The sequence below is a fragment of the Passer montanus genome, unplaced genomic scaffold (assembly GCF_014805655.1).
Source record: "Passer montanus isolate IOZ18808 unplaced genomic scaffold, ASM1480565v1 scaffold29, whole genome shotgun sequence".
Taxonomy (NCBI): Eukaryota; Metazoa; Chordata; class Aves; order Passeriformes; family Passeridae; genus Passer; species Passer montanus.
This window is the reverse complement of record NW_024367596.1, coordinates 932,301-953,397: the sequence shown is the minus strand read 5'-3', so window position 1 is coordinate 953,397 and position 21,097 is coordinate 932,301. Positions and strand designations below refer to the sequence as shown.

The following is a 21,097-nucleotide window of genomic DNA, read 5'->3' as shown; positions in this document are numbered from 1 at the left end:
CCCGAGCTCCTCTCGGATGGCTCATTAACAGGTACCAGCACATCCCTTTGAGGACGGGAAGCATTAATCCCAGCAAAGACAGCCACTGTATGATATTTTCCCAAAGAGGATTAACAGTTCATCATGCAGCAGACCCACGAACTGGGAGTGCTCTCCTTGGAGTCGCCCTCCAGCAGGGTTTGGGGGGAGCAGGACCCCTGGGAGAGGTCCCAGAGCCCTCAGCAGTGAGTCAGCACTGCAGAGCACAGGCAAACCCAGCAGAGGGGCATCGGGGGGCACAGGCCATGGGCTCACTGAGCCCAAGGTGCCCTCACAGCCCCCGAGGGTCTCGCTGGGATGGGGATGCAGCTGGAGCCCTGCTGGCAGCTCCCACTCGTGTTGGAGCCCAGCTGTGCTCCAGAGCCCCGAGCAGGACCGACAGACCTGGAAACATTCCCCTCCCTGGAGCCAGGCCCTCCAAGGTGTGCTCTGCCTCCGCCCTGCACATCCCTGGAGAGTTCCCACTCTGGTTTTTGACCTGCCAAAGGCTGTGACTCGGTGCTGGGGATGAGCCCAGGTCACTGCCACCCGGTCCTGGTCACCACCCCACTGCCAGGGCTGGCCCTGCCCGGAGGCACCGGGGAGGGGACAGAAAGGGACAGTGATGCTCTGCACTGGCACATCCCACAGAGCACCTTCCCTCAAGCTGCTTAGCTTTGGGGGGGTTACAGTCTCTCTGCAGAAGATGTATTTAAATATGGGATTTATTTCATTTCCTGAGCAAGATAATCACTTCTGGAGTAACATAATTCTGTATGATGAAAACCCTGAGCTTATGGAAGAGGAGGTACGTGACAGGCAGAGGACTCAGCCACGAGCCGTGCCCCGGCTCCCTGTGACACCCCAGTGCCACCAAATCACTGTGACAACGTGCATTCCCCCCGAGCAGGACAACGAGCGCTCATTAAACGACTTGCTCAAAATGCTTCATCAAGCAAATGTGGTTTAACAGAGCTGCCTGTGACCACCCTGTGACCCCCTGCCAGCCCTGGGGCCACTGCAGCCACCCGGGGGCAAGCGAGGAGCCAGCAGGGGCTGCCCTGGGCTCTGCACAAACCCTTCCCCAGCGCAGGGCTGTCCCCAGCACCTCGCAGGGACAGAGCCGTGCACACCCCGCGGCACGGAAACCTCCGAGGAGCCCCGGCTGCCCTCCGCAGCCGCGGTGGGACCGTGGGGCCGGGCACGGGCAGGGTGAGCAGGAGCCCTGCCCGGGCCGGGCACAGGGCAGGCAGGAGCAGCCCTTCCCAGCCCCGCCAGGGCTGCAGCTCAGCTCCTGCAGCCCGAGATGTGAACACGAATCAGGTCCTGCAGCCTGGCTGGGTGAAACCTCGTGAGCTGCTCGTGCAGCCCTGGCCCAGCGCGGCTGGAGCCAAGCACGCTGATTGCTCCTCCCTTTTGGAAATTTTACCTTACAGTGGAGCTCCTTCGGAAGAGAATGCCAAGTCTGGCTGGAGACTCTGCTTCTCATGGCTGCAGTCACAGGCTGAATTATTTCCCCTCCCTGCCACGGCAGGGCACTGGGGCTGGGTGGGCTTTAGGGCCCCCTCCAGCCAGGGCAGCCTGTGATTCCAGCAATCCAGGTCAGTAATGATGCCAACCCAGCCTGCCCGAGCTCTCCAACTGAAATCCTTCCATGTCGAGAGAATACAACAACTGAATTTAGCAGCAACCCTGCAGCAGGGCCCATGACAGAGGTGGTGGCTGCCCTGGATCCCTGCAAGTGTCCAGGGCCAGGCTGGAGCAGCCTGGGATAAGGGAAGGTGTCCCTGGCCATGGCAGGGGGTGGGACAAGGGCACAACAAGGTCTCTTCCAGCCCAGACATTGTGGGATTCTGTGATCAATGCTGGAGGCATTTCCTCTGCTCCCAGTCCCTCTGCCCTGCCCCCAGCCAGAGCAGGACCAGGGAGGATGGAACAGTCAGTGCTTCCAGGCTGGAGACACATCAAAAACAGGATTTCAGCCTTCATGAAGAGAGCTGTAACCCTGCTGGACACTTGGACAGATGCTCAGTGAGAGGCTGCATGCAATGCCCTTGGATGGACCAGACCTGGGGAGAGGCATGGCAGCACTCACAACGCTGCTGGCAGGGCCATGGGGCAGGACCCTACTCCAGAATCGGAGCCCTCGCAGCTTTTCCACCCCAAAAGGCCTTTCTTTACTTTACCCAACAGCCCAGAGCTGGCCACAGCCCCACATTCTGCCCAGGGCCCCAGAGCCCCATTCCCAAAGCCAGCGCAGACACTGCAGGCAGCAGCCTCTCTCCAGGAGTGGGAGAACGATCCCAAACCCTGATTCCAGACACCAGGAGCAGGAGAAGGATCCCAAACCCCTGATCCCAGACACCAGGAGCAGGAGAATGATCCCAAACCCCTGATTCCAGACACCAGGAGCAGGAGAACGATCCCAAACCCCGATTCCCAGCCTGCCCCCGGCCCTGCCGCAGGACACCTCGGGGCAATCACGTCCCACGGTGACAAACACAGCCCGTGCTTGTCGCTCCTCCGGAGCCGCTCGGGACCGGCTCCTGCTGGGGGAATTCCGGAGAATTCCTGCTGGGATCGCGGCTCTTCCTTCCATCCCTGAGCGGGGCTGATGCGGGCACGGCTGGGATGGGGAGCGCTGCCCGAGCGGGCTGGGCTGAGCTGGGAGCTCCTGGCAGGTGTCCCGGGATTAATCCCAACTCCTGTCCCGGGATTAATCCCTCTCCCAACAGGTTTCCCGGGATTAATCCCACTCCCAGCAGGTTTTCCGGGATTAATCCCAGCTCCCGGCAGGTGTCCCGGGGTTAATCCCGGTTCCGAGGCAGGTTTCCCGGGATTAATCCCAGCTCCCCACAGGTTTCCCGGGATCGATCCGGGTTCCCAGCAGCTGTCCCGGGGTCAATCCCGGTTCCGAGGCACGGTGACCCGCTCCCGGCCCTGGAGCAGCGGCCCCGCAGCCCGGGCGGTTCGGGGCTCTCCGGGCGCGGCTGAACCCGCCGGGAACGGCTCTTTCTGTTCTTTCTGTTCTTTTTGCTCTTTTTGATAAGGCTGCTGGAAGCCGCGCGAGGAAATGAGCTGCAGAACAAAAGCCCGGCGCTTATCGAGCCCACAGCCATCGCATTTCCGCCGGTCTCACATCAAAAGCTCCATTTGCATTTGTAATTGCACTTGAGGAAAACTGATCCCAATTCCCATTAAAGGGTTTTTTTTTTAGTTAAAAGGCGTCGTTCTGGCAGGTTCTGAGCCAGGCTGGGGGCAGTGCCCCACGGGGTTCCTCTGGTGGCACACGAGGGACCCGTGGCAGCTCCATCCGCCCGGGAGGGACCAAACCCGGGAGTGGGACAGCGAGGAACGCTGCCCTGCCAGCACCTGGGACAAGGCTGGCCGGGATAAACCCAGCTGGGGCTGCCCCTGCATCCCTGGCAGTGCCCAGGCCTGGCTGGACACCGGGATTTGGAGCTCCTGGGACAGTGGGAGGTGTCCCCAGGGCAGCGGTGGCACTGGGTGGGTGGAAGGTCCCTCCCGACCCAAACCAGGCTGGGATTCTGCACTGCTCCAAATCCAAGCTCCCATCCCATGCCCAAGGCCCCCAGGGGCCAAGGCCAGCCCCACGCTGGCTGTGGGGGCACCCCCAGCCCCAAGGGAGCCCCCAGGAGCTCTGACCCAGCAGCTCTGGCAACATTAAATACAGAATATCTTGGCACAACAGGAAGGAGTCGGCGCTGGGAGCCAGCCCGCAGCTCTCCGTGTCTGACAGGAGAGGTGGAACTCATCAGAGCCCAATCCAATTAATGGCAGCTTGTCCCCGAGCAGACAGCACCCCCCTCGGTGCCTGCTGCCCATTAGCTGCTGCATCCCTGCTCCAAAGCAGGTAATTCAATTTTCCCGTGCTATCTATTCCATTTCTCAGCTGACTGCAGGGCAGTGCCTCACATGAAGGGCTCCAGAAGTCACCATTATATTAATGTATCATGCTACACTGAGCACTTAATGGTCTTTAGGGTCCCTTCCAGCCCGAGCCACGCTGTGATCCTGTGCTACCAGAACGCTCAGAGCTGCACGGAGCTCACGGCACAGCACAAGAGGGGTTTGTGCTTTATTCCCCCTGGGAGCCCCTGACATGGTACCCAGCACTGAGCATCCGCGGCAGGCCTGCAGCAGAGCAACCTCGGGCACTCGGGGCTGTTGTGCCAGCTCGGGGCCAAGAAATGACTTCCCTTCTGCCGTACTCGTGTTCTGCACTGGGCACACACAAAATGCACAATTTCCCCGTGTGCCTCGCGTCGCCTGATGGATAAATGGATTCCAAATCGGGCTCAGCCCAAGCTGTGTTCTTCCAGCTTGGCTGTGCTCGTTGAATAGCAGATTTCAGGCAATTATGAACATTGCTGTGTTATCCACACACGTCAAATCTCACCCCAGCGTTGCTTGTAACAGCTTAGAGCTCTACATGAACTCATTTGGAGACAGGCTGCTGAGGAGGGGGTTTGGATGTGGGTGCCACACACCCAGCTCCAGCTGCCCTGCTTGGGAACACGCTGCAGCACACGGGGGAGCAACCACGGAGCAGGAACTCTGAATCTGTGAATCAACTGGCACAGGGGCAGCACAAAGATCAGCTGCAGCACACTGGGCTGTTTGGGAAACTCTTTCCCAATGAACACCCCTTAAAAAAGCTTCTCCCTCTTCTGGAAACCCTCAGCTTTCACCTCCTCCTCCAGCCAACAGAGGGACTTGGCCCCTCTGAGCACTCAGAGAAAGCCAAGTGTCTCCATCAGTCATTATCTTATGTAAGTCACCACTGCATAATAAGCACTATTAAAAACACCACCTTCCCAAACTGCATTTTTCAAAGAAGAATTTGAAGTCTCCTCCGGAGAGCCTCCCTTCCAGCTGCAACAGCATTTCTGATTGTCAATGTGAGTGACACAGGGTGCAATCCCAGCAGCTGCACCTGGCTCCCTGCTGCAGGCAGAACTCCTCAGCCCAGCACACCCCAAAGAGCCAGCATCTGCGGGAATCAGTCCCCGAGGAGGCTCAGGCCATCACCCAGGACCATGGTGTCTGCTGAAGCCCAGCAGATGACCAGGGAGCCATCTCCAGCCCCATTAATTTGAATGGATCCTTTCCCACTGCCAGGCTGCCAAAACCCGCTGTGTCAGCACTGCTGTGCCTCCCGGCTACAGCCCGCACTGCTGGGTGAAAATCAGCATTTCAGGGGCTCTGGGATCTGCTTTTCACCTGAGCAGGTGCAGGCACGGCACTGCTGCCAGGCACGAGCCAGGCCCTCTGTGACTCCTCAGCTCCCGAATTCTCCTTGCTCTTTTCACTTCCAGAATTCTCTGCAAAGGCTTTTAATGTTTATAAAGCTTTTTTTGGCCCATGAGGCAAGAGCGCGATGTACCTCAGAGCAGCACAATGCCATGGAATGGCTTGGGCTGGAAGGGACCTTAAATCCCATCCAGTGCCACCCCTGCTGGGACAGGGACACCTCCCACTGTCCCAGGTGCTCCAAGCCCCATCCACCTGGCCTGGGGCACTGCCAGGAATGCAGGGGCAATGTCATTTTAGCAAATCAAATGCAAGGCACTCTCGAGTCTTCAGGTGACCTCCAGCCACTGCCAAGCACTTCCAAGCCAAGATTTCTGCATTTCCCAGGCCAGTGCTGGCCGGGCAAGTAGTCCCCGGTCTCTGGGCACATCCCAAACATTGAACAACCACTTTTGCGCTGGAAAGGCGCCCATTTAATTAACAAAAAGATTTGCAAGAGGATCATTACTTACTGCCAAATGCATAACCGCTCATTAGGCCCTCAGGGGAAATGAATAATTGCTCCTGCAATCTACAGATTGTGTCTTTTTCTGCAGAGAAAAAACGTTTCATGTCCCCAGCTGGGGTGGGACACAGGCCTGGGGAGAGCCCCCAGGCAGCAGCAGCTGGAGCACGGGGAGCAGCTCCCCAGCAGCCTCAGCCTGCCCCCGTGGGCTCCCCAAGGATCCCTGGGCTCTCCACAAACACCTCTGGAAGCAGCAGCAGCCGTGCCCTTGGAATGATGGAAACACTGTGCTGGCCTCTGCAGCCCTTCTGGCACAGGGCTGAAGCCAGCAACGATGGAAACACACGTAAAGCAAGGGGGAGAAGGCCGATCAGGCAGTGACAGCCCTGCACAGCACGTCTGTCTTTCATCGGGCTCCCCCTCCCCACAGCAGGGGCCAGCCACAAACAGAGGGGTGCTCCACTCAGCGTGGGGAAAACCACAGAGCAGGGCAAGCACATCTCAGCTGAGTGCTCCGAGATGCAAAAACCCAAGTTCTGGTTCAGAGATGGGTGCAAAGAGCAGCCCCATCTGAGCCGTGCCCACCTGAGCCGTGCCAGGCACAGTCAGCACCTGGTGACACGGGACCTGCTCTCCCTGGCACTGAGCCTCGCCAGGGCCTGGATTTATCATCATTCCTAAAGGAGGCAGCCTCGAAATAAAGCTGCAAGCCACGGGAGGAGGTTCTGCTCCCAAATTTGCTCAGCATTTTGTGCCGGCGCAGCATCCGGCAACATCCCTTGCTCAGCACATCCCAAAGTCAGCCCAAAGACTCCAGACAAAACCTCCTCCAACCAGGCCCACGTGGGCTGAGCTCCATCCCAGGGTGCAGCCGCCAAACCTGCCCATAAATACACCCAGGAACACCCCAAACCCGGGGCCAGCCCCCTGGAGAGGCTGCAGGGCAGGAGGAGGCGCAGCAGGAGCTGAGCCCTGGATCTGGGATGGAGCAGCACCTGCCAGCCCTGCCCGGGCAGCACGAGGAGAGCAGCACAGGGGGGAAAGCTGCAAAAGGGTGGGGGGAGGCAGGAAAAGTGCAAATTCCTGCTGAGCAGCAGCCGAGGGTCAGCTGGGATCTGCTTCAGCTGTGGGGAATGGGGAGGGCAAAATCTGCTTTGTTTTCCCCATAAAACTGAGCACCTGCAGCACGGGAACGTCCCACAGGAAGGTGGGAACGGCCCTGGAGGAGCAGCACACTGAGCCTGAGCACGGCTCTGTGAGGACTTCAGGGAATCCTCATGGAATGGTTTGGGCTGGAAGGGACCTGAAAGCTCATCCAGGGGCAGGAGAGAATCCTACAAAAATAACACAGACCCCAAAGAGCTGAGATCATCAGGAAGAAGGCCAGACATGGGAAGTGTCCTGTCACCATCACTCCAGGTAGCTGCTGTGTGCTCTGAACAGACTAAAAAAGAGTAAAAATCCACTCAGGACGCCTGGCAGTGCCGATTAAAAAAGGACACAGCTGGATGCAGCTCCACGGATCAATCTGCACAGGAAGCAGGGGAACATGAAGGCTGGGAGATATATCCCAATAAATATAATGCAGCAGCACTCAGAGCAGATGAGGGCAGGATTACAGTGCAGGATTACAGGACCCCATCAAGGGCCCTCCTACATTTTGCCATCTAAAGATTAGATATTTTAAAGCTTCAATGCACAAAAAGCCTCACTGGGGAAGCCTGGAAGAGCAGCTCTGGCAAAGGGATCATTCCCAAATTGCCCTCTTCAGGGGGGTAACCCTGGAGTTAAATCTCCCCGCGGTGTTCAGGCCCTGGCTGATGCCTGGTGACATCCTCAACCTGCAGCACATCCCTGTCAGGGCTCTCCCCAGTTCCCTACAGAGGCTGCCAAAGCTTTCCTGTGCTCACACCTGGTGTACAAAACGTCCTCTGCCCCCCCTGCCCCAGTTCCTGCCTGTGGGAGAGGTGAGTGCCTGCCTACAGGCTGTTCCTGACTTACACACGTCTGTAATCCCTGCCCATCATCTTCTCCCTAAGCCAAAGCCTGTTTAATCTGCCAGGGCAGGGACAATCCCACCCTCAGACCCCTCTGCTTGCCCAGGTGGCCGAACCCACCTGGAATGGGATGGCCAGCACTGGCCAAGGGCTCGTGTGAGCTCCTCACAGCTCCCACTGCACTCGGGAAGGGAGGAAGAAGGGAAGAGGGAAAATGGGGAAGGAGAAAGGGAAAACTAGTAGGAAAGGGAACACCCTCCAAAGGGCTGCCTGCTGGCCAGTCTCTGCACCAAAGTCTCACAATCCTGAACTGCCAGGTTTCAATTTGTTGCTTAACCAACAAAAAGCAACAGAAAGAGAACAGAGCTCTCTTGGGATGGGCTGCAGGAGCTCAGGGGGTCCCTGCAGGACTCCCAAGCAGGCCATGCCAAGGGAGGAGGCTTTGCCAGGGGTTTCTGTGGGAAGAATTCTCTCCCTCCTGAGCAGAACCTCAGCTAACAGAGCAGATAAACCAGGAAAGCAACCCAGCCCAGCTGCAGCAGGGTTAACCCAGCAGGGCCTGGGGCTCCCTGAGCTCCATAAATACTTTCCAGCCTGGCATTTGCCAGCAGCAGGCTTTGCAAGGGCTGCCTGGGTGCTCCTGCACATCTCCCCCTATGAGATTCCCCCAGGCCCTGGCACAGCTGCCCGGGCTCGCAGACCCCGCTGGAATGAGGAGGGAGCAGAGCCTGGCAGGGCTGCAGCCAGAGCTCAGCCCAGCAAAGTGCACGGCAGGAGCTGGGAACAACCCCTCGCTGGACAACAAACACCAAACTGGCTCTGGCGATGGTGTTTCAGCTGAGAGAAATTCTGCTGTCCCCAGAAAGGAGCCAAGCTCAGGCACTGCTGCACTCTGGGCTCCTCTGTGACACAGAGCTGGGCTGCACTGGCTGCAGCAGCGACAGGGGAAAGAGCTGATCAGCCCGTAAATGAAGCAGCTTACAAGTGTTTAGTAACTGTTTCTTGTTCACAATTCATTACTTCCCACGTGTAATTGGATAAATCTTTAAAAAGGAGCTGCCACTGTGCTGGCTGCAGACTGGAGCCACAGAGAGCTGAGGAAACACCCAGGAGGCAGAGGAAGAAAATGCCCAAGTTCAGAGAGAAGAGTCCCTGTACTTCTGGGAGAGAAATACCCTGTGGAGGCAGCAGGTGGGACTGCTGGGGCATCCCTGCCCTGAGCAAGCCCTGTGCCCAGCCCTCTCCCAGGACCCATCTCTGGGTACATGGGACGTGCAGCGAGCCACAGCTGCTTCTGTCAGCTGTGAAAAATGCACACACTTAAAGGGAGCAGGGGCTCCAATCCATCAGCTGCCACCGAAGTTAGCACACGCTTCATTTCCCCCTGAGTGATGAGGGAAACTCCACTCACTAACCACGGAAGAGTGCCTGAGGGAGTGTGCAGGGGCAGCCCAGCCTGGGCAGCCCAGTGCCCCACACCAGTCCCTCATCAATCACGTTTTTCTGTGGCTTTTAAACTCGCTCTCACATCCAAGCCCACAGAAATTCCCTCCCCAGGCTCTCTGCAGGGCTCTCCCCCGGGCTGGGCAGGTTTTGGTGCAGCAGAGCACAGAGAGCCCAGGACACTTCAGACAGGGGGGCACAGCCCTCCTGGGCACTGTGAGCCCCACCTCTGCTCCCCAGGGAGCAGCAAGGTAAAACCGTGTCTGACACGGCGGAAACTGCACAATTAGAGAGAAACACCACAAATGGGGATTTCCCCGTCCTGACAAGGACACCAGCCCTCTCAAACACAATGCTGCTGGGATTGGGATCACCAGCAGGAGCAGAGGAATGTCTCATGGAAGGGTGTCGGGTTTCCAGGCCAGCAGCCCCAGGGAACGAGGGGATCTCTCTGGGGACAGCAGTGCTCCTGCCAGCCCCGGGATTTCTCCTGCCACAGCTCTGAGCACAGCAGCCCTGGCATGCCCATCCACGGCCCTGGGACACTCTCCCATTCCATCCCCCTGCCCTGTGGGCTCAGCCCCCTTCCTCTAGCCCCAGCTTGCTCCAAGCACGGTGCCCAGCTGGCCCAGCAGCACGGTGGCACAAAGCTCTTTGCCATTTCTGTGCTCCTGACTCCAAACCTGCTCTTTCACAGCCCCACTCTGTGACACCCCGGGCATTGTCACCAGATTTCCCCACCCAGCAGCGAAAGCCGGGACACAGCTGGATCCATGGAAACACCAGGCATGGTGCTTTATTTCAGTTTTAAGCTCAGAGCAGCCACGGGCAAAGATCAACCTCTTGGGAAAGCAAATATTTCAAAGAACACTTGCTTTTCTTAGAAGCAGAGAGAACTAGTAAACTTTCCATACAGGGCTTCATCCTTTTAAAGGGACCTTCTTTGGAAGCAAGGCACAATGAGCACTGCTGGACTGAGCACAGCAGGGTCTCCTCACCCAGCCTCCCCAGGCAGCACCCCTGTCCCCAGGCTGCTCCAGCTCCTGCAGGGCTGACACCCTTTCCCTTGGACACCCCTCAACCCAAAGCTGTGTGTTTCCCAGCCTGAGCCCAGCCAGGGCTTTGGGCTCCCTGTCCCTTTGCTCCACGAGGACAGAGAGGGTCGCAGGGTCCAGGACCTGAGCTGGGGAATTCAGAGTGGTTTTCCCCATCCTGGCAGTGCTCCAGGCAGGGTGGGACAGGGCTTGGAGCAGCCTGGGGCAGTGGAAGGTGTCCCTGCCATGGCAGGGGTGGATGAGATGGGCTTTCACCCTTCCAACCCAAACCACTCCACATTAATGTTGGAAGAGAGAGATCAAATCCAGCATTTTAAGAGAACAGCTCACAGCATCCAGCTCTGCTCAAAGCCACCCTCGTTCCCACACTGCCAGAGGGACCAAAGCAGCCCCTGAGGCAGCTGAGGTTTGGCTGTGCCATCCCCCCGGGCTGTGCCATCCCCCCGAGGTGTGCCATCCCCCGAGGTGTGCCAACCCCAGGGCTGTGCCAACCCTCCAGGTGTGCCAACCCCAGAGCTGTGCCAACCCTCCAGGTGTGCCATCCCCCGAAGTGTGCCATCCCCCGGGCTGTGCCACCCCTCCAGCTGTGCCATCCCCCAGGCTGTGCCGGCTCTCCGTGTCCCAGCCCGTACCTGTAGCTCATGGTGCCGCTCTGGCGGGTGCTGTCGCCGCTGCCCAGCCCGTGCAGCTGCAGGAACCTCTCCAGCTGTTTGCCCTGGCCGCGGGGGCCGTGGGGCCCGGGCCAGCCGGGGGCAGCGCTCCGAGCCCGCGGGGCCTCGCCCGCCCTCCGCCCGCCCGCCCGGGGCCGGGGCATGTCGGCACACGGCGCCTTGTACAGGTGCATGCTGCCCGCCGGGACCCCCGGGACCCCCGGGCACACCGGGACCCCCGGGCACACCGGGACCCCCGGGACCCCCGGCCCCGCTCAGGCTCTGGCCGCAGCAGAAGCCGCCGGGATCGCAGGGCTGGGCAGCGCTGCTGCTGCTGCTGCTGCCCCGGACATTGCTCAGCCCCCTTTGGTGGTGCCCAGGGTGTGCCTTGGCCAAGATCAGCCATCTGGGTCGCCTGCTGAGCCCTCTCCTGGCCCAGCTCTCCAAGGGGTGAGGAATGCTGGTGGGAACGCAGCGCTGACCCCGTTTCCCAGGTCTTATATTTAGAGAATGGGAAATATTTGCTTGGGATTCAGCCCAAGGCCAATAAACATAAAGCAAGTGCTCTCCCAGGGTGTATTTCAGGCCCTGGGCTGGGCAGATGAGCTGTGCAGGCATCTCCTGTGCAGCTCAGGGGAACATCTTGTTCTGTCACTGCACCGAGAGCTCTCCCAGCTGGGGTTACCTGAGTGGGAACATCCCCAGCATCTGCAGCCTGCCGGGGTGTGAGAGCTCACATGAGCTAAATGGTGATGTTAACAAAGATTTCACCACTGCTGAACCCAAACAAAAAGTTCTGGTTCACAGAGTGGTTGGAAAGGACCCTAAAGACCATCTCATTCCAAACTCCCCTGCCGTGGCAGGGACACCTCCCACTGTCCCAGGCTGCTCCAAGCCCCGTGTCCAACCTGGCCTTGAACAATCCAGGGAAGGTTTTATGGTCTCCATCCCAGAAGGGCCACAGTGACCTTTTCTGGTCACAGCAGACAATCCTGCCAAGGTCTGCTTCATGCCACTGAGGCAGATGTCTGAGACTCTTCTATTTTAAAAACTCACCCCATTTCAGCCCCAAATACATTAGAAAAATAAGTTAAATAATCAAGTGATGGATGTATCATGAACTCCACTAATCCTTAAATCTTTCAAAGCAGATAAAGAAAGACTGATCCCAACCCCAGAATACATTTGAAAAGCTCATAATTCAATGTCACAGAGGGGAGTTTGGCAGGGACAGTGGGATTACCCCGTTATTCCTCTTGTGTGACTGCCACACCAGAGCGTGGGTGGCCCTGGGTGTCCCCAGGAGGGTCCTGCCCAAGGAGGGGGGTCCTGTTCCCACAGTGCTGATCCCCTGGGGGGTGCAGGGGGATCTCAAGTCAGCTCTGTGCAGCCCAAGGACACTCAAGGGAGGGCAGGGTGTCCCAGGGCTATCCCTAGGCTGTCCCTGCCGTGTCCCAGGGCTGTCCCTGCCCTGTCCCAGGGCTGTCCTACCCTGTCCCAGGGCTGTCCCTGCCCTGTCCCCCGTGTTTCCTCCCCACAGTGTAACTCCAGGGCTGTACCTGTGATCTCTGATGCAGCTGCCTTTGGTTTTGCCTCCTGCTAGCCCCAGCTCATCTATAATGCAAGGTGAACCAGGGCTGAGAAATATCTCTGCAAGCTCCTCTGAGTTTTTGGGACACAAGGGTTGTGCTGGTTTGGAGGATCAGCATCTTTAGAAACTTCACTCTCCCAGAAGTTGTCCCCCAGCCCCTGGTTTTTATGGTGCTGTTGGAGCCCCTAGGTGCCAGGCACAGGCCAGAGGGGCTGGGGGGCACCGGGCCCAGAATCTGCCCCCTCCCAGCCCCTCGTGCTCCCCTCAGGTGCTCGTGAACACTCCTGCATCAATTCCCACTTGCTCCTTCTCCCAGTTTTACTTCCTTTTCCTTTCACTTATCCCCCTCCTAATTTTTATCGGTGACATTCTAATTCTAATTTCTTACCCGAGCACATCTGCGAGAGCTCTGTTTGTGCTGGGCACTGCAGGCACCCCCCTCGTGCCTGGGACCGGGGAAGGGCTCGGCCGACTCTCAGCAGGAATCCCGGCTGCTGCTGAAGGGAGGGGAGGGAATCCCCCAGGGGAGGAGGAAGGAATCCTCCAGGGGAGGAGGAGGAGGAGAGCCCCAGGACAGGAGGAAGCAATCCCCAGGGGAGGAGGAGGAGGAGGAGAGCCCCAGGACAGGAGGAAGGAATCCCCAGGGGAGGAGGAGGAGGAGAGCCCCAGGGGAGGAGGAAGGAATCCCCCGGGGAGGAGGAGGAGGAGAGTCCCCGGAGGTGGACGAAGGCTCCCCTCCCCGCGCTCCCGGCTCGGCTCCCGGGCTGGGGCAGCAGCAGCAGCCGGGCCGTTCCTGCTGCGGTTCCGATTTCAGTGAGGGTCTGACCCCGCACGGGAGATTAGAGACTCGCACGTCTAATTTCCACTAATACCAAGATCCCCTTATATTTTTTTAAAGGAGCAGATCAGATTCTGGAGGCTGCGACATTTAAGACCGATGGGATAAGAGATGCAGCCACTGCAGGTTCCTCCTCCCGGGGCTCCTTCCCAGGCTGAGCCCCCGGGCAGGGAGGGGGGACAGGGACCCTCCTGACACCCGCTCTGTCCCTGCTCGACAGCAGCAACTTTTCTGCTCAGTTCAAACAAAACCAAAGTCACTTGGGCAAATTAGAAACCAGGCTCAACAACCACACGCAGCTTGTGCTGGAGAAGTTCTGGCTACCAACAGACAAGTTTGCAGGATATCCATCTCTGTAAAGCATGAATAACCAGAAAAATCAGACTTAACAAAGCCAAGACCTTTCTACTAATCAGACAAAGCCACAGACCTTTTTACTATTATTTCCATGGCTGTGATTATTGTTGCTGCTATCGCTATTATTATTGCCACGATGACACCGGCACCGGAGGGCAGGGGCAGGGACGTACCTGTGGGGCATGCCGGTGGTGTAGGCGATGGTGTACTCGTGGGACAGCTCGCACAGCCGCAGGTACCAGTTCATCTCCAGCTCCCGCAGCAGCGCCAGGCGCCGCGCCCGCTGCTGGGGCGGCCCGGCCCGGGCCCGGCCCTCCTTGCTGGCCTCGGCCGAGCTCTTCAGGGCTCTGTCCCGGCTGCCCAGGGACAGCACCGACTGCTTCCTCAGCTTCAGGGACTCGTCGGCGCTCTTGCCGCCCACGGTGCCGGTGCGTGCCGCCAGCATCGCGCTGCGAGGGCGCTCAGCCTCGAATCGTCCAAGGGACTGCAGCGCTCCTTCCCCCTCCGGAGCCGCACGCCGGCCTCCCAGCTGTAATTAGAGACGTGTCTGCGGGGCTTAGCCGGGAAGAGGAGCTGCGACCTCCTCATGGAGCCATCTGTGGCGGCCGCGGTGTGCCGGCGGCTCCGCAGCCGGGCCGGGGACAGTCCCCGAAACCATCACAGCGGGCACGGCCCCGCGCCCCCGCTGGCCTCGGAGCGGCGAGGGCTGGACGCTTCTGGAAAGCCCGTGCGGCTGCCCGGCGCCCTAAGCATCGGAGGTGAAGTCACACGTGTCACCTTGAGGGCGAGCCCTGCCCACGGGGCTGGCCCGGGCACACTGCAGCGTCCCCATCGCTGCCCCCTCCTCCTCCTCCTCCTGCTGCAGCTTCCATTCCCAAGGGATCTGTAGGAATTTGGGGATTTGGTCCCCCTAGGATGAGGACAAAGTTCCGAGCGCTCCCGGGCGAGCGGCGTTTGTTGAACGCATGAAAGGGCGGACGCAGGAATCGCATTAATTCCCATCTCCGGTCGGAAATGTAAAAGCTGGCACAGAGATTACAGCTCTAATCACAGCAGCCACTTCGGGAGCACGGGCAGAGCCGTGTGCGAGAGAGCAAAGCCCTGAGAGGCAGCGGGATGTGAAAGGCACAGCGCCCGGAGGAGTGAAACCACCCCAACGCAGGGCCGTGCCCGCAGGGTGCCCGGGGGATGGAGGGCTCCTGCGATGGGCAAGGCGAGCTCGGGGGGTCCCTGGTGCGGTGCCCACCCCCAGCAGGGCTGGCACCAGCTCGGGATGGTTTTACCCCTAAGATCCCCGAGCCTGGAGGCTCCCCAGCCTCTTCCCAGCATCCATCCCCGGGCTCCAGGCTGTGCCGGGCCCTGCCTGACCCCCAGCCCCCTCCCAGGAGGGTCTGGATCCTCACCTCGCTCCGTCCCTGCCCTCGGGCACTCCCGGCTGTGCCGGGTCCCCTCCCAGCCAGGTGGGCCCTGCGGGGCTCCCCCCAGCCCCGGGACCCCCCGGGCCAGCCCCAGTGCTGGTGAGGGGTGCTGGAGCCTGGCAGAGGCACACACGGTGGCTCACCGTGCTGCCCGAGGTGTCACAGGACAAAAATCCCCTTTTTGGCTGCTTTTCCAGAAAGCAGTTCCATCACCTTTTGGAACAAGTCCTACAAAATGTACCTCCAACACGAACTGGTGCTGCCCAACCTATTCAGCAGCCGTGGCACTAAAACACTCACTGGAAGCTTTGCAAAACTCTGGAAAAACGCCTCAAACTTTGAGCTGTAAAACATTCTGTGCCTGATCCGAGGTGTTTACCCTTAAAGTGCTTCACAGAAAGGACAAGCAGAAGCCTTTACACCAGCCCTGAGCAGTGCAGCAACACTTCCACTGCACTACAGGAGCTCAGGAGATGCTCCGTGTCCTCCCACGCTGGGTACCCAGAGCCACACGAAGCCCCCGAAGGGCTGCACAAGGCAGGCCGTGCTTCCCCAGCCTGCCGTGCCCATCCCTGCCAAGCACCCGCTGCTGCCGGGCCGTCACCCAGCGCTCCGGGGGGACACCCAGGCCGATTTGTCACGCTCGGAGCGGCACTGTGGCGGTGTCCGGGCGGATGGCAGCGAGCGCACAGCCCGCCCGTAAGGAGAGCCCCGCTCGCCTCATGAAAATTGCAGCACGATTGATTTCCTGAAGGCAAAGCTGCCCCGGAGCGTCGATACTGGAACCCCGGGGGCAGCCCCTGGGGGGAAAAACCCCCCAAACCCCTCCTGCTGCCACCCCCATGGCACTGGAACCCCGGGTGTCCGGAGGGCCGGGGGCGGCCCCTGGGGGGAAAAACCCCCCAAACCCCTCCTGCTGCCACCCCCATGGCACAGCACTGGGCTGCCGTGCTCCCGGGAAAAACACTGCGCCCTGATCCCTGCTAGGGCTGGGGCTCCTCCTGCCTCTGTGTCCCTTCTGTATTCCTTTTATGTCCCTTCTATACTCCTTTTAGATTCCTTCTACATCCCTTTTATATTCCTTCTACATTCCTTCTATATCCCTTTTATATCCCTTCTATATCCCTTTTATATCCTTTCTTCTAGGCAATAATCTGTTAAAGTAATGTATGATATAATTATGCATTTCTAACTTGCCTGTACACTGTGTAAATGTACAGAATCACGTTTAGGAGCTCTCCACCTGCAGTTCATTATGAATTATAAGTGATTGTTATATAAATTACGTGATATTATAGAAATTATATTTATTAATAAATGATGCCAGGGTTTGAAAATTGGTCTGTCTCTTCTTAAAACGCTTTCTAAAATCAGATTTTTATTCCAGCTGCAGTCCCGAGAGGCGGACACAGGAAATGGGAACCATCTCCTGCCGAGGGTGTCCCGGGGCTCCCCTCTCCCTGTGGCCTGCATCCCAGGGAATCAAACACAATCTGGGCTCTGGAGCCAAGGCAGGCCCCGCGGGGGCAGAGGGACAGAGCAGCCCCAAAAGAGCTTTAACCCCCCGTGCTGCCTGTGGCACTGGCCTCAAAGCAGAACACTGCAGGGACAGCAGCCCGCAGCCCCAGGGTCACAGCTCGGCCTTAAGCCACTTTCCTGTGGCTCAGGACCCTTCTAGCCAAAGCTCCTGTGTTCAGCTGTGAACAGGAAAGCTCCCAAACCCCTGCAGCAGCCGCTTTCTGCTCGGGGGAGCAGCAGGGTGAGTAAAGGCACTGCACACGGGGCCCCTCTAAAGCTGGTTTGAAAATCTCCTGAGCAGTTTCCAGCTGGATGTGCCACTCCAGGGACACCTCTGTGGTGGCCAGTGTGTGACCCCACAATGTCACACACTGGACATCTTGATTTTCTGCACCACAAACTTATTTTGACAGAATGAAGGAATGGTTTGGGTTACAAGGAACTTAAATCCCATCCATCCCACCCCTGCCATGGCAGGGACACCTCCCCCTGTCCCAGGTGCTCCAGCCCCAGTGTCCAGCCTGGCCTTGGGCACTGCCAGGGATGCAGGGGCAGCCCCAGCTGCTCTGGCAATCCCAGCCCAGCCAGGAATTCCCAATTCCCAATCTCCCATCCATCCCTGCCCTCTGGCAGTGGAGCCATTCCCTGGGTCCTGTCCCTCCATCCTTGTCCCCAGTCCCTCTGAGCTCTCCTGGAGCCCTTCAGGCCCTGGCAGGGCTCTGAGCTCTCCTGGAGCTGCTCCTCTCTAGGTGAGCCCCCCCAGGTCTGCCAGCCCACCTGTGCCTCACTCCAGAGTAAAGGAATGCAGGACACACAGTCTGAGCCTGCAGCTCTCCAGTAATTCCACCAAAGCACAGTGACAGTTCACCCTTCCTTACAAAGATCCAAAACCCCCCTTGCCCTGCAGCTCCCAGGATCTGCTCCCACAGGTTCCCAGCCCTGCACACCCAGGCACAGGAGCAGCAGCTCAGCACCTGCAGGAGCTGCTCAGGGATTCCAGCAGAACACCTCCAGCCCTGCCCAGCACAGACTGCTTTGGGATGTGCCTGGCAGTGATCCCTGGGCAAACAGAGTCTGGTCCCACAGGAGCAGAGCCATTCCCACCCCTGGAACAATCAGCCACAGAGCTCAGCTCTTCCCAGCCCTCCTCTGCTCCAGGTAACTGAAGCCCCCAGGGACAGGGTCATTAAGGGGTTTAATTGGGTTGGAGTGGCTCACCCAGCTCTCATTAAGGGGTTTAATTGGGTTTTGTGGCCCACCCTGCCCTGGCAGCACTCGGGTGCAGTGGGGATGACTCTGCCCGGGCAGCAGCCCCCCAAAGCTGCTGCAGGGCCCAGGGGTGCACCCTGGGGCAGCAGCTCTGCCACCAGAGCAGCACTCAGCTCCCAGCCCCTCTGGGAAAGGCTGTGGGGTCAGAGAAAAGGGTGAGAAACAACTCTTAACTCACTACACCTGTTGTTGTTGTGTGGAATGTGCCATGGAGATTTGTTTACCAGAGAGTGGTTTCTTAATTACCAATGGCAATAGTGTCATAATCGAAGGAGCAATTAGGTCCAGCTGTATCATACCTGTCTATAAAAGCAATGAGCTTCTTAATAATGACATATGTAATGAAGAGATTGATCAACCTTCTGTAAATCACAGAGTCAGGGCTAATTATCACTGGCTGCTGGGACAATTTGAAAGGTATGTGCTGCTCTCTGTGGCCACCACACACCTGCCAACCCAACCCAGAGCAGCCCCAAGGGCTAAAGCTGCTCCCTGAAGGGCAGCAGGGCACAGCAGCCTCACTGAGCCCATCTGCTGAAATTAAAAGGGCCTCCCTCCAGCCTTTTATCTTCTCCAGTAATTTCTGGATGTGATTGTAGGGCCAAAGGGCAGTCCCAGCACACCCAAGAGAGGAGGAAAATGCCTGCCTGTGTTAATTAGCTCGTTTTCTCCTCTTTGCTGAGTTCAGGGCGGTCTCTCATGAGCAGCTCTTCGCGGCTTGCCCTCAGTTGCACCAAGCAGTGACCAGCACCCGTGATGAGAAAGGGGAAAGTTTCCCCAGGCCAAGGAGAAGCCAGGCACCAGACCTCTCTGGAGGCACGTGGGAAGGAGCTGGAGGAGGCCTTGGGGCCTGGTGGTGCTGAGCAGCTCAGCCAGCAGAGAAGCTCCACAAGCACCCACATGCTCTCCACCTTTCTGCAGGAACTTCACACCTGGGGCCGAGCTCCTGGCCCTGCTCTGAGCAGTGGATTGATCCCTGCAGGGCAGTGGGGGCTCCCCTCTCCTGCCCATGCCCGGGCTGCTCCTGAGCTCCCCTGAGCTTTTCCTTCAGCCTGGTCCAGCCCGGGCTGTGCCACTGCGAGTGCCCAGGAGCAGGTGGGCACCACCCCAGTGCTCATGCAGGAACCTCCTGTTTTCCTCTGGAAGCCCCAGACTGCAGCAGCTCCTGCTGCATTCCCGTTCCCTGAGCAGCATCCCCCTGCACAGCACAGCTGGGCAGCTCCAGCCCTCCAGGGAGGCTGGGCTCTTGTCAGTGCCTTGCTCCAGGTCACCTTGCCCAAACTGTGACAGGATGACTGCAGAAGCAGCTCTGGAAGCATTTCCCAGGGGACAGAGGCTGCTCAAGAGCATCATTGCTGGGCAGAAACCCCCAGGAGTCACCAAGGCAGAGCCACACCCTGAGGAGCAGACCCCTTCTTGATTAACCCCAACTCAGACCCAGCTCTCCCCACAGCTTCATTTACCCCACAAGGTTTTTTCCACCCTAAGTAACATTTTAAAAAGGGAAGAAATTCTGCAAGCAGCTTTATATTAATCTCTGTATTCCCAACCACTTGGGAAAGGAGAAATATTCTCTAAAGAGCTCTAATGGGGCTCTTGAGCAGACTTTTAAATCAATTACGTCCATAAAAACAGCTTCCTCCACCCAAAATGCACTCCTATTCATAATATAGTTTTACACATAAGCCCTTAAAAATAAAATAAAAAAAAAAGAAGTCACGCCAAGGTTCAAACATAGTATTTTTATTTGTGGATAAAAATTAAGGCTCACAGTACTGTATCATTTCACAAGCAGAAAAATGTTAAAAATTGAAACTGCTGGGGAGTGCCCCCCATACAAACTCCTCTAATTGCTGACATGTTTTACTGAGGACTCGAGGTGGGCAATTGTACAGGGCAGCTACAGGTATTAGTTTGTAAACTAGGTGCTAGGTATCACTGGTTCTTGAGCAGTGTGAGCAGAGGGTGGTGTTTCTCTCACTCTGGCTGTGCAGCACACAGGAACAGCCAGAGCTGCTGGGATGAGCACACCAGCCTCCCAGACCAGCCCAGCAGGGCTGCAGGCAGGGCTCAGGGCACTCACCCCACTCCCACAACACATTTTGATTCACAGTGCAATAGTTTATGCCTAGAGTGCTCAGTAACTCTGTGAGCTGAGGAGGGGCAGGGGTGCTGCCAGCCCCAGGAGTGCAGGAGGCAGCCCAGGGGGCAGGGATGTGGCTGCACAGCAATGTGGTGCCCAGGGCCAGGATGCAGCCCCAGGGAGGGATTCTCCAGGGCTGCAGGGAGCTACAGGCTCCTGCCCAGGGCAGCAGCTCCCCTGCAGCCCCCAGCCCTCACTGGGAGCCCCCAAACTGCAGCTGCAGCTGCACAGGGACAGCCTGGCAGAATGCAGCAGGGGCTGGGCTGCAGAGCTGCCTGGATTATTTGCATTATTTTTAGTGATTCCCTCAGCTTTGCTTGTTTGCTGCTGTCAAGGCAACAGAGCCGTGGCAGCCACCAGCCCGTTGCTGTGAGAACTGAGGGGGCTCTGCCTCCCAGCACATCCAGCTCCTGCCTCTGCCCCTCTGGAGTGGCACAGCACCAGAAAGGACAGCCCAGCCCCTCCAGCCGAGCCTCGGGGCACAGGAGCTCACTGGGCAGCTCCCCGAGGCCAGCTCTCACCTCCAGCACAGGGGCTGCCCCTGCAGACCCCCCTGGCAGGGCGTGAGCAGGCACAGCCATCCCGTGGCACAGGAATCAGCATGGCTGACATCACTGCAGCTCAGGGGAGGTGACAGCTGTGGGAGCACATCACCACCCCTGTGCACAGGAGGAGACTGACGGAGCAGCTCAGCTCCAGCTGCAGCAGGGCTGGAGGGCAGGCAGAGCCCCCACCCCAATTCCTGCCCCCCTGGCCCCAGCAGCCCTGGGACACGCCACCTCCTCCCCCTCGTGCAGAGCACCCCTCAGTGACACAGGGAGAAAATGCATTTACACCTGCTGGGCATTTCCTGGGAGCAGAGATTTCCAAGCCCCATTTCCATAACGTGTAGGCAGGGAATGTAAGAACAGGAGAATGCGTGCCACAAAAATATAGAACAAACACTCTCAGATTATTCCAGTTCACAAATCTAGGCAAGGGCAGAGAGGAGCTACAGCCCTGAAATATCCACGTTGCTGAA

General features: G+C 58.4%; 1 protein-coding gene across 3 annotated transcripts in view; it reads right to left on the bottom strand.

Annotated features, from left to right (window-relative positions):
* The window catches only part of KCNAB1 (potassium voltage-gated channel subfamily A member regulatory beta subunit 1), a 58,275-nt gene extending 43,850 nt beyond the window's left edge, over window positions 1-14,425 (bottom strand). The window contains exon 1 of one of the 3 annotated variants that reach the window (XM_039713700.1): window positions 13,902-14,425. In XM_039713700.1, coding sequence (XP_039569634.1) covers window positions 13,902-14,173 — 272 coding nt within the window. In that variant the 5' untranslated portion in view covers window positions 14,174-14,425. Of the gene's footprint in view, window positions 1-10,924; window positions 11,259-13,901 lie in introns of those variants that run through there. The other 2 variants (XM_039713697.1, XM_039713699.1) reach the window with 2 other exon arrangements.
* Between the last annotated feature and the right edge of the window lie 6,672 nt (window positions 14,426-21,097).